Here is a 12049-nt window from a genome sequence, read left to right as displayed (position 1 = left end):
GGCATGATGGGCATATCTAAATGGTTGACATTTTAGTTAGTTCCACTCATTCACTTTAGGAGATTCATTTTAGTTTTACAATTGTAGTTTATTTAGATTACTATTTATAGAAAAATGTAACAAACATGTTCATTCTTTCACCCTTAATTGCATTTTGGACAAAGAATACTTTTTACTCATGCAAATATAAGCAGTGCCAAAGAAACAAGGATTATTGGATCACACGGCCACGAAATTTGATATTTTGTTCACTTCATAAGAAAATAAGTTGAGAATCTCAAAAGATATGTGATTGTTAAATATGAATGCCCCAAGTGGACCAATCTATTATTATTATTTTTGTGTTAATTTAAGAAAAAATTCTATCCTGTTGAAGAATAAAAATTAAAATAAAAATAAATTAATAAGAAATGACAAATATAATGATAAATGATGAAACTACTAGTATTTTATGATCAGGTTGTCAATAAATTAATAATTAATAAAAGAATTGCAAAAGGACAATAGTTTTTTTTCAGTACCATCATATTGCGGAATTCTTCATTAATTCTATAGAATCAAAATCAAAGTTAATATAAAGCTAGTTTTCACTTCCCTCACTTGCATAGCAGCACTAACCTGTTGCAATTTACACTTTTTATTTCTAATTTGTTCCGCTCACTCAAAAACTTATCACAATCACCCTCCCTAGTTACAAATGAAACCTATATATAGACATCCTCCCCTTGATATACCCTGCACATAAACATCCTATACATTTACAAACTCTAAATAACATCTTAATTTTCTTAACGAACTTAGATTCTACAAATCTCTACCACATCTTTAATGTTTTAGAATCTTTCAACTCTCTCTCCAATACTCACAATCTCCTTGCAAATTAATGTAGAAGATTCTAGAATTTAATATATGCATTCTCCCCCACCCATTTTCTTTGACTCCCTTGTCGCAGTCTCTCCTGCAAACTAGTCAACAAAACTCCTTTCATTGGACGAGACACTCTTGTCGCCATGCCTCCGTTCATAATTTATTTACTTTTACTTTTTTTAGCAAAGCAAGCAAACAAGATTTCATTGATAGCAGAACTTGCAAGATTTCATTGATACCAAAACATCGGTTACAAAATCTCAGATAGCTCCATTATATAATGAAGAGTTCTGATGCCTAACTTCTAGTAGGCATTATACATACATACGTACATCTGTGTGTGTGTTATGGGAGTTACACAAGTGCACCGCCTTTCAGATACTCAGTAAACGCCAATGCAACCAACCCTAACATTGCAAACCTTCCATTCCAAAGCTCGGCATCTGACGTCATTATCCCGTTATTTGCAATTGATTTGATGTTCACTCCTTTAAATAGTGGTATTAGGGATGCTACTGAGAGCACAGCACTAGTTCCTAAAAACCATGGGATCCCACCATTTGATATCTGAGAAATCAAATCCTGACCGCTAGATAGCTCCACCGCCATTGCCGCCACAAAGCCAATCATCGCCAGTCTCCCATTGATTCTCTCCGGAGCTGGCCCGCTGAAGGCCAACACATCGGAAAAGTTTGTGCTGACCTGTCATGCATGGTCCACATGGATCAAAACATGCTTGCATACATGCTAATATGCTATCTGGTATTTACTATTAATACATATTCGTATCATATTAACAACTGCTCAAGTTATTAGTGATTACTATTGGTAATTAAAATGGACGACATGTAGAAATGTATATATACATATATCACTAAACCTTGATCAACGGCTTACCTTTCGTTCACTCTGGGCAGGAGTTTGCCGAGGTAGTGGTGATGAAGATGATTCTTTTATGGGTGTTGATTCCTCCCCTTTACCTTCCTGTTGAAGTCATAGAATTTTTTTCCTTCGTTAGAAGAATATGTTGTCTCCATTATATATATATATATATATATATATATATATGGTTTAAAATAAAATAAAAAATTAAACAAGTGTCATTGTTCTATGGTAGTAAAAATGGCAAAAAAAATTACATTGTTGGAACTACATACTCTTGGCCAATTATATGTGCCCATGTATACGATTGTGTCTTATCTTTTTGCATTTTCTATCTACGTGGCCACTTGTGATTGGCTGTATAATGTAATACGCGATAAAAGATGATTTATCATCGACATGTTGTTTAAAATAAGTTAAAATGTGAAACCAACCTTGGACATGCATCGCACTCGCATGCAACTGTTCTTATGCGGACGTGGCACATAGCTGGAAGGACTAATCTGACTTAACCTTGATTCATTTGTGATCGGCCTCACGAAGACGGACTGCATAACAGTTGACATGGCCATCAAGAAATTATGCAGAGACTAGAAAAATGTGGAAAGTTGAGACTGACGTTGAAGAATCAGAAACTTGTAAAAAGAACAGCTTGTGAATATATGAGTTGTTGAGGTATCTAAGTGCAGTGTGTGTGGTATATATAGGCCCACTAGGCCATGAAGGGCACATCGAAATGGTGGATATTTGAGTTCCACGCGTACGAGATTCAAAGCGGTGGATATTTGAGTTCCACGTATGCACTCTGGACAATTCAGAGATATTTGTCTACACATGATGGGTTAGGAGACGTGGCCTACACATCAACCTTGGCATCTTGTTGGTGATTATGTGGCTAGTATTGTTCTAGGTTAAATTTTTTTTTGGTGACTGGAAGTTTCTAGTCTTTTCTCATATAATGACGCGCTTTAAACCATCAGAACTTTATGCAAAACAGCTCACACCCTTTCACTTTTGTTGACGAAAGGCCAAATTGGCTGTCCCCCACCAGTGTACCCTTTTTTTGTATTTCAGCAAAGAGCGTCAAGAGTTTAAATAACGGTCCATGAGCGAACAACCCTACAATTCGACAGAATTAGGTACATCTTACATGCCTGATCGACCAATGCATGACACGTAAGTAAAAAATTAAATAAAACTAAAACATTTGTTTTGATGCCCTAACCCGGAAGTAATAATGAACCATTTAATAATACTGAACCATTTAATAATTTCCCAAAGAGAGGACCATATTGCAGTGCTTTAAACAGATTCAGCACAACAAGCATTTTTTTGGAAGCCAAAAAAAAAAAAAAAGCTCTCTAGTATATTCTAGTATATTCTATATTGAATTAAGTCCACAGCCAAATAAGTATGATCTCTCATTTTCAAAGGGAAGAAGTTTTAAAAGGAAAATTGTGAGTGAGTGCAAGTTTGTAAATAAAAGGAAAAAATAAATACATAAAATAAAATAAAGCCAACAAATTTAATAGGAATGTGAAGCCCTACAAGTAGCAAAGTGAGAAAAATAAAATAAAATAAGGTGTTCAGCATGGATGGTAAAAATACAATATTTCTTCAGATAAAAAATAAAATAAATGTGTATACCAGAGTTTGCCTTGATATTATTCTTGCACAAAACGGCTGCTCATGGACTCTAACCCAAATCTACCATTGCACTCAAGCAATGACTCATAACTGAGAAAGTAAAACAGTATTTGAAAATTTTGAGTTGAATGTATCGCCAGTCTGGTTCTACATGCTGAGAAGATCAAATATTCGAAGCATCAATACGAGCAGAATGGCTCTCCACAAGGAGTTTGATCAATGGACTCTCCACGTCAGCACCGGCCTCTCGTTGAATTGAAATCTTTCCACTACTACTGACAACCACCACCACCTCCATGCGGGTTGAAAGTTCATTTGCTACTACTGCATCCATCCCATACTTTTTAAGGGCCATATCAGCCTTCTCTAAAAGAATCATTGGATCTGTTTCTAACTGTAAAGCCATGGTCTTAAAGTCAGTCTTGGTTAGAATATAAATGAATTCTATTATATTTAAGTAAACAAATCAAGTAATAGGTGAATTTTCGATAACAGATGTTATATACTTATATCTTGAACAAATGTTCGATTTAGTGGAATGTTAAGAAAGACCTTTCTGGATATTAGTAATTGCATCACCAAAAGGAGGAGCACATATAGGTCCACCATTTTCTGTAAAGGCAGGCATGATGAGAAAACTGCAGTGTCTTCATCATTCTTTTCCTCATTCAAGGTTTTGCCCAAACAACGAAAAAATGGGAGTCTTGAAATAAATCCTAACCTAAATATTTCAAAAAATGAAACACTTGTGGATGAGGAAAAGAATAAATCTTCTCTCACAAAAACTCTTCATAAGCGTTTCATTTTCGAAGGTTAATTTCTAAATTCATTATTTTTTTCCAGGAAAGAAGTTGTATTTCATTTTCTTAAATGTATTGGCAAATATGAGAGGACAGATAACTTAAATATCATCAAAACATAATTAATTTATGTTGATTTTATTTTTCTTTCTTTGCTTTTGTTCTTGTGGATACAGCAACAGTAACATCCATGACTTTTTACTGATATGGTAATGTTTAAGTCACTATAAGAGGATCTAATCAGCAGTGACAGAATATCTAACCTTGAATGAAACGCAGAAGGCTGTAGGAGCCCACTCTTTTCTCAGCACTGAAAGCATCTTTGGAACTTGGACAAGTCGCATATCCAAAGGACCAGATCCCGACTGAATTTTATGTTCTGCCTGTACCATTAATTCAATATTATGTAAGATAACAGCGAATAAGAGATAAAAGGCCAATTCAAGTGACTAAAATACACTTATAGTTTCATGAATAACTATAATATGTGGCCAACCATGTAGGTCAGTGTCACTAAAGCTAACTAGAAGAAAACCATAGCTAGTTTATGTTTCCTAGGAGTGAATGCCTATGATGCAGTAAGAGAAGACAAAAACCCCAAACACAGCTAAATTTCAGTTGAATGACATTTAGTACTGCAATATCTTAAAACAGTTCTTGCAATATGGATTGCTTCATTGTTGTTATTGCTGAAAAACACCCATATTAGAAAAATAGAAAGATTATACAAATAGAAAGAATATCATTTCTAATAGTTAACCAGAAAAAATAGACATATTCCAACCAAAGAAAATAGCAATTTCCTTTTTCTCAACAATCGATATTTTTCTGTTTATACTTGGTAGTGGAAGGAAAAATAGACATTCTCCAACCAAAGAAAATAGCAATTTCCTTTTTCTCAACAATCAATATTCTTCTGTTTATGCTTGGTAGTGGAAGAGTTATGTAACCATTTTCTGGAATTACCTCTATTGTCAAAGGGGTGAAATAGCTTAAACTATTTTCTCAAAGCATCATCCAACAATGAGAATGCAAAAACACAATAACCACCACCACACAAGTATCAACCTTCCTCTCCTCCAAAAGCCAGAGAAAAAGAGGATTTTTCGAATCTACTTATTCAAAATACCCAATAAAGCCTGAACTACAGAAGTAAAAACTGAAAAACAAAATATTTATAATGGATTAACCCACCATGCTTTCCCATGGAACATAAAAGTCAGACACAGCAGCCGCAAGATAAAACATTGCAAATGGCCCAAGATGACTCAATGATATTGCAATCAACTGTAAAATCTGATCATGAAACAGAGATGAAACAGTTAATATACAAAATCTAATTTCTTCTGAACTGCTAGCTTTTCAAGATTTTTCTATCAAATTTAGTAAAGCAAATAAGAAACGATAAGTTAATAGAACTGACAAAGGCTGCAATAAATAATAATAATAATATATAAATAAAATGAAGCCAAACTACCCAACGTAATAAAAGTAAAAAAGAGAAAAAGTGAAAAATCTATGCCAGATTACCAAAAAATTGTACAAGCTACATAGACACAACCAAGTAGCAGATTGGAGGAAGTAACAGCAAGCAAAGTTCGATGCAACTAAATGTGATAAATAGAACTTCACTTTAAGCATTTTCAATGCAAAGACTTTTTCAAACTAGAAAACTAAACTAAACACAAAGGAGATATATCATTACATAACGAGACTTTTTTTTTTTTTTTTTATAAGCATTAAATAATGAGACTCCTTGTTCAAGCAAATTCTTATTTGCACCATAGTAACAGATTAGCAAGGTTAATTTCATTAAAATGTTCCTGAAATAAAGTTCTCAAGCATTCTTAGTTAATAGCTTGTAGGAAGTTTACCTCAATATTACTCACCTGCTAGTAGTTACATAGTTAATAATCCTAGATACCTTTCAATTTAAATACACTTAATATTTGGTTACCCTCCAAAAAAGTTACCAAATTTCTTTCAAATATTTATCATGTTGAGTAGCATTTCTTATTTCTTAATCCTTTCCAGGTTTTCTTTCTCAACACTCCAGTATGATATCCTAATATGACTTGAAATACTAGGCACAGAAACTCCCCAAAGTTTAGGCATGTAACATGGTGACAGTTATATTCATGGGAAGTGTGATGTTACATATAATGAACTTCTACAAATCTTTTTTATACGAGTCTCTGGGAGTCTATGAAAGTACCATGACTGGTATAATACTGAATAAATTGATGACTATATAATTTTTTCAAGGATAGATAAAACACTTGTTTTTATGAACATTTTAGAAGTAGATAATAGTAGAACTTAATTCCTCAAAGTTGCCGTGTCAAGAAGCATTTGACATACGTTCATTGTAATAGAGAAGTATCCTACATATTTTATAGCATTTTTCCAAAATGCAAAATGAATGGATGATAGTTGTTAACATGCATATTAGCAAAGTATTATATGGATGATAGTTGTTATCACGCATATTAGCAAGTACTATATAAGCAGGAATCCTGTGCTTCAAAGGAAGACTGTATTGCATGGAACTACATAGCGGAATCTACAATAACGTAGTCTCCAATAATTAGCTAACATAATAGCTTCTTAAATGCATCAACGAATTCAAGTTGTGGCAACATAGTTGAGTAATTTCATCCACATGAACTCCTTGATGAGGTGGATAGACAATGTGATGCGTAATGTGTGCCAAAGAGTGGAAAATATACAAAAGAGCAGATCTTATTTACAGAAAAATAAGAAGAAAAAATAAAAGGCAAACCATGGATTTAGACGAGAAATCTTGAAAAATAGATTGCTATGCTGGTAGTTGGCACGTTAATGAGAATTCAGAAATCCTTATGATATGGTTAACTGAAGAGAACCTGAAGATACTCGAATATAGTTGTAAAGGGAATTTTCAACAAGATGCCTCTTGCAACAGCCTGCAGTAAATAAAATGTCACTGTGGCTCACTGTTACGATGAACTAACATCATATCAATGCATTGAAATTGTCCATACAGTATGATGTTCACTAATGGCCCTCCTCACTGCTTCAGAATATGACTGGCGCACTGAAATATGAAGGCAAGTTAATTTTGAGAAAAGCTTACAACTTTCACAGTTTGCATTAATAACCCATACAAAAATTGGCCGTATGTATCACGAGAGATGAAAAAATTAATCCAATAAAACGCTAGCGGAACAAAAACTTCAGTTCATTACTCCCTACCCAAAAAGAAAGATCGTGAGTTCGTGCATCGGTTTACTTGGGTAACTAAACCGATGAAGCTAAAGTGTAAAATAATTATGCACACACATTGTGTGTGCTTGGGTTATCTCATCTTTGGCTCTTCAGTAAATTTCTTAAATATTAGTGAAATTACTTAAGAAAATAAATGGTTAGAAGATGACCCAAGACCTCAAATTTTGTTAAAGGATGAGCCTCGTGGTTAGAAGTAATCAAATCAAGGTCTCTATCCAGGGTTTTTCCATGGACAAAGGTCTTTGTGTGAGGGTGGGTGGGTGGAGGTAGAAATAGTTAACCAATTTGCAATTTGTCATACTTTATCCAGATATACATATATTTTGACAAACAGAAGGGGAACTACAAACCTTTAATGTTCGACGACTCATCAGTGGACTCAAAACATTCAAGCAATGGATTATCCGGAAGAGATCTACAATTTGGCTGGCAGGTTCCCCTGCATAAACAAATAGCCCATATTATGAATTCTTTGAACAAATACACAAATGGACAACATAAAGATTTTCTTTTTGACAGGACAAGAAGCAGCTATGTGATAAGAACATAATATTTACCTTCGATACAGAAAGATAACAGAATATCCAGCATCCAGAAAATACCTGTGATTCCATTTCACTGTCAAGTCTATCTGATCAAACTAAGAACAAAGCATGGATATTTAATTAACAGTTACAAAATTAGGTGTGGTGGTGTTCACTCCGTGGATGCTGCTCCTCTATGACCCGAGCTAAAGTTATCTATGTAACGGACGCATCGTTGCTCCAAAGGAACTGTTGTCCCACCGGATGTCACGCATACAATCCTTCTACCTCTTCCATTTTCTGAAAATACATGAGAAAAACAATCCACCAAACCATGCCTCACTAAAAATGACAACAAATCGAAGAAAAAGTACGAAAGACAATGGAGCTAGAAACTTAAAAATCAATACAGCTGCCAAGAAGCGAAATTGCCTGATGATATAGAATTCCTTCCAATGAAGTCATTTAATTTTCTACTGATATCAAGACCGTCTCTAAGAGGAGGAGCTGAGTCAAAGAAGGACTTGACCTCTGCACATAGTGTTTCTTGTAGAGCTCCTGAGTTCTCCATGGAAATGCCTGCAGTTATGTCCAAATAAAAAATCCACAATATAAGAGTGAGAATAGATTAAAATATTTGGGATTGTAATTAAATCCGGCCATCAATGACAATGATATAAGATAATATACACGAATAAACAGATTTAGTATCATAAGAATCCTCCCCATACTCTGTGTACTCAAAAATTTTAATCCATTACGGATAGTTGTCAGTTGATCTATAAAAAAACAATAAGGATAATCGTCTCAGGCTCTGAAAAATGACATGAAGCGTCGAACTTAATAAATTTCATGATTGTGAATAGTCAAAGTTATTAAAGGTGCATGTTGTTCAGACATGCAATAAATAATATAAATTGTGAATTCGCAACAATGGAATAAGAAGATAATGAATTTTTAGATATCTAGTATATAGCATTTCACAATAATTAAGAGTCATTAATTCGAAACATAGCATATCAATAAACCAAATGCACATAATCTGAATTTCACATATCATAAATTTTCATCTAAATATAAATATTGAGCAACTGTAAAACAATTCCATATATCAATGTCAAAGATAAATTATATATGAGTATACATGTAAAGAGCTTATAATATTGTCAAACATGCAGGGTTGTCAAAATATTCATCAAAATATTCCAGCATGGTTCAAGGAAAAATGTAGAAGGAAGTCAAGTACAGCTTGAAAAGCACAGCAAGAATGATACAGGAAAATAAAGCAAGATAATACTGGAAAATACAGCGAGCCTGAACTAAGGGAAAAAAAAAATACAGCGAGCCTGACCCACAGCAAGATGCAACAAAAAAATATATATATATATATAGCAAGCATGGCTGATTGATCAGCGTAATATAGAGGGAGATGGGAATGATACCAACATCTCTTACAGCAAAAAGTTGCAATTGAGAGGATAGAATTTTATAAATTTGCAGACGTGGAGGCAACCCATGTTAACAAAACGTGTTCACGTGGCAGAAAATCATTGGTTATCTACACCCTACAGGGTGGGATAAAGAGACTACAGTAGTCGCCTCCATGAACAGAAATTCCAACCCTTGCGGAGACAACCATTGCAGTATCAGAACTCTAACCTGAAGGGTAGCGCACACCATCCGACTTACAGCCGTCAATGATTGCCATCTTGTACCTGTTGGTTTCTTCATGTGATTATTATTTGGCTCTTCCATTTTTCTTACGCTCATTCCCCCCTTGGGATTGTTTCTGTACAGGAGTGGGTTGGTGCTGCTGTAAGAATTTTTCAGCACAATTAAATCTAGCCAGATTTAATGTGTCGAAAATAGATTTAATTGTATTGAGCGCACCTATAGCACAGTGCAGTACACTGCAGAGGATCCTGACTCGTGATTTGGCTGCCTTGTGTTTAGACAGGGATATTCAAGTGTAAGTTGGCTCCCGTGTGTTAAGACAGGGATATTCAAGTGCATGTGTCAATTCTAACACCGCCCATTTATCACTTGTGTCGCAAATATGGCTTGCCTATTACATAAAAAAAACATGACATGACATGTGTAACCAGTTTTTTGACTAATAGATCAGGCTGGGTTCTGTAACCAATAACTCATATAATTTGTAACACGGAGGAAAAAAAAAAAAAAAAAGTCAATTGCAACACAAATATATCAAAATCTAAATCAAACTCGCTAATTTCATGCTAGGTTTAAGTTGAATTGGCATGTTGGATCAAGTTTTGCCACGCCTCACTAGGATAAGCGGTATTATTGAACCAGACAAAGCAACAAGCAATGAAACCAAAAACAGCTAAAGCCGGGCTTTTTCCAACTGTTCAATGGCTCCTCCGCATTGCTGAGTGAATTATTTCAGCTCCACGCTTTCTTTCCTTTAAACCAAAATTCAAGCAAGTAGAGCACATTAGGGAAAAATTTACAGAACTTGCAGACAAATTTCAAAAAAAGATCCAAAACACAAAACACCACTCTCAATTTGTTTTGCATTTAGTTGTTCCAGTCAGAGCTTTAAAGAGAGAAAAAAAAAAATTGTACCACTAGGGGAAAAACAAACAAATAATCGTCAAGTGCATACCTTACAAGATTGCTGAGCTTTATTGTTGTCCGGTCACTCCTCAGTTACTCCAATGGGCAATGGCATACAAGATTTTATACTGGCAATTTGAACACAATATACAATTTTTATTGAGGTGTGATCATATGTATGGATATAATCTAGATGCATGCACGTACATTTCATGTGGGAGAAGCATTTTTAAACCCTAGGTTGCTTTTGAATACGTGGGGTTTGAGGGTTTTAGGAGAGGGTTCTGTTTTGGCATTTTGAATCGAGGTTTGGGTTCGTCAATATGGTTTTTCAATAAGTGTTTTCAACTGAGTAGGGTTATTTGAATAAGAGATTGATGGAGAGACAAATTGAAGATAAATTCAAACTTACCATTGATCGGTGAGAGCAAGATCAAATCAATAATATGAAACAAAATAATAATAATAATAATCATATTCTGTTTTTGTATTCTTGGAATGCTGTAAAAGACATATATATACATACACAAAGAAGGATGACGGAGGTTGGTGGTGGCTTACCTCAGTTTGCAGCGGAGAAAGATTGCGTCAATGGCTAAAGAGTGGAATCAAAGTCGTGGAATGATCAGCCAGACTCAGAGAAAGAGAGTATTTTTCGTTGGGGTTTGGGCCTGGTGAGCCTATTGGTTTCTTCTTTTACTCCAACTCAGAGTTTGGGCTAACCCGGCCCACTTTCAGCTTCATCATTTAAACATTACGTTCAACCTAACCAAATAATTATAAAAGATAATGTTTGGAGACAATTTTTGTCCTGTAAGCTGAGTTAGCTTAATAAGATGTTGACATCTCTTTTTAATATTAAAATATATAAAGAATGAGTTATACCCATTTACCTAGATCTAGACGCTGAATCAAAAAAGTAAAATGGAGATAATGCCAATGTGCAGAGTTTTTAGAATAGCAATGGATATGCTAAAAATGTAAGTTTGTTTTTTTTTTTTTTTTTTTCGTTTATGCATTACAATGATGTGATGTTCTTTCCTTGAAGGTTAAAATTTTACCCTTGTTTTGATTTGAAATTTTACCCTTGTTTTGATTTGAAACTTGACTGTTGTAAGCACTTGAAGCTCCCAAAGAATCTCGTCACCCTAAAGGGCAATGGAATCTTGTTCTAGAAGAGTTGGCTTGGTTGGCAAAGATTATTTTCTTTGAAGCCTTAAATTTGAATAACTAAATCCAAATGCTGGTTTGGGATGCCTCTTTTTTTTTTTTTCTTTCTTTTTTTTCACCAGAGGATGCCTTATTGACTTTGTACATTATTGTTTCATTTTAATAAATTCATATACACACCAGATGATGTGTATTACACATTTCAGTTTTCGCAAGCATCAAACTAAATGTAGAAAAATTTATAAATGTAATAGCAAAGACATAAATTTGCATCACAAATAAATAAAATAAAATGAACCATAGAGAAAGATA

At 34.4% G+C, this 12049-nt stretch overlaps 2 protein-coding genes across 6 annotated transcripts; both read right to left on the bottom strand.

The window, feature by feature from the left end:
- Nucleotides 1-1068: 1068 nt before the first annotated feature.
- Nucleotides 1069-2441, bottom strand: LOC132282343 (early light-induced protein 1, chloroplastic). Its single transcript, XM_059783992.1, has 3 exons — nucleotides 2184-2441; nucleotides 1765-1851; nucleotides 1069-1569 (listed from the first exon to the last, which is right to left on the bottom strand). The coding sequence occupies exons 1-3, from the start codon at nucleotides 2319-2321 to the stop codon at nucleotides 1222-1224; spliced, it is 573 nt and encodes a 190-aa protein (XP_059639975.1). The 5' UTR covers nucleotides 2322-2441; the 3' UTR covers nucleotides 1069-1221.
- Nucleotides 2442-3300: 859 nt separating this feature from the next.
- LOC132282342 (phosphopantothenate--cysteine ligase 2-like) lies at nucleotides 3301-11219 on the bottom strand. Of its 5 annotated transcripts, XM_059783987.1 has the most exons (13): nucleotides 11129-11219; nucleotides 10617-10695; nucleotides 9878-10413; nucleotides 9647-9797; nucleotides 8420-8566; nucleotides 8164-8287; nucleotides 8021-8065; nucleotides 7814-7902; nucleotides 7220-7272; nucleotides 7082-7141; nucleotides 5391-5492; nucleotides 4460-4579; nucleotides 3301-3790 (listed from the first exon to the last, which is right to left on the bottom strand). In XM_059783987.1, exons 4-13 carry the CDS (start codon nucleotides 9693-9695, stop codon nucleotides 3560-3562), a joined length of 1020 nt encoding a protein of 339 aa, XP_059639970.1. In that variant the 5' UTR covers nucleotides 9696-9797; nucleotides 9878-10413; nucleotides 10617-10695; nucleotides 11129-11219; the 3' UTR covers nucleotides 3301-3559. The 5 variants fall into 5 exon arrangements, with proteins under 5 accessions (XP_059639970.1, XP_059639969.1, XP_059639972.1 ...); XM_059783986.1 differs by having other exon boundaries at nucleotides 9647-10413; XM_059783989.1 differs by lacking the exon at nucleotides 9647-9797 and having other exon boundaries at nucleotides 10278-10413.
- Between the last annotated feature and the right edge of the window lie 830 nt (nucleotides 11220-12049).

This window comes from Cornus florida, unplaced genomic scaffold (genome assembly GCF_030987335.1).
Source record: "Cornus florida cultivar Cherokee Brave unplaced genomic scaffold, ASM3098733v1 CherokeeBrave_3.0.0_Hap2_Chr11, whole genome shotgun sequence".
Taxonomy (NCBI): Eukaryota; Viridiplantae; Streptophyta; class Magnoliopsida; order Cornales; family Cornaceae; genus Cornus; species Cornus florida.
This window is presented reverse-complemented; position numbering and strand designations above follow the sequence as displayed.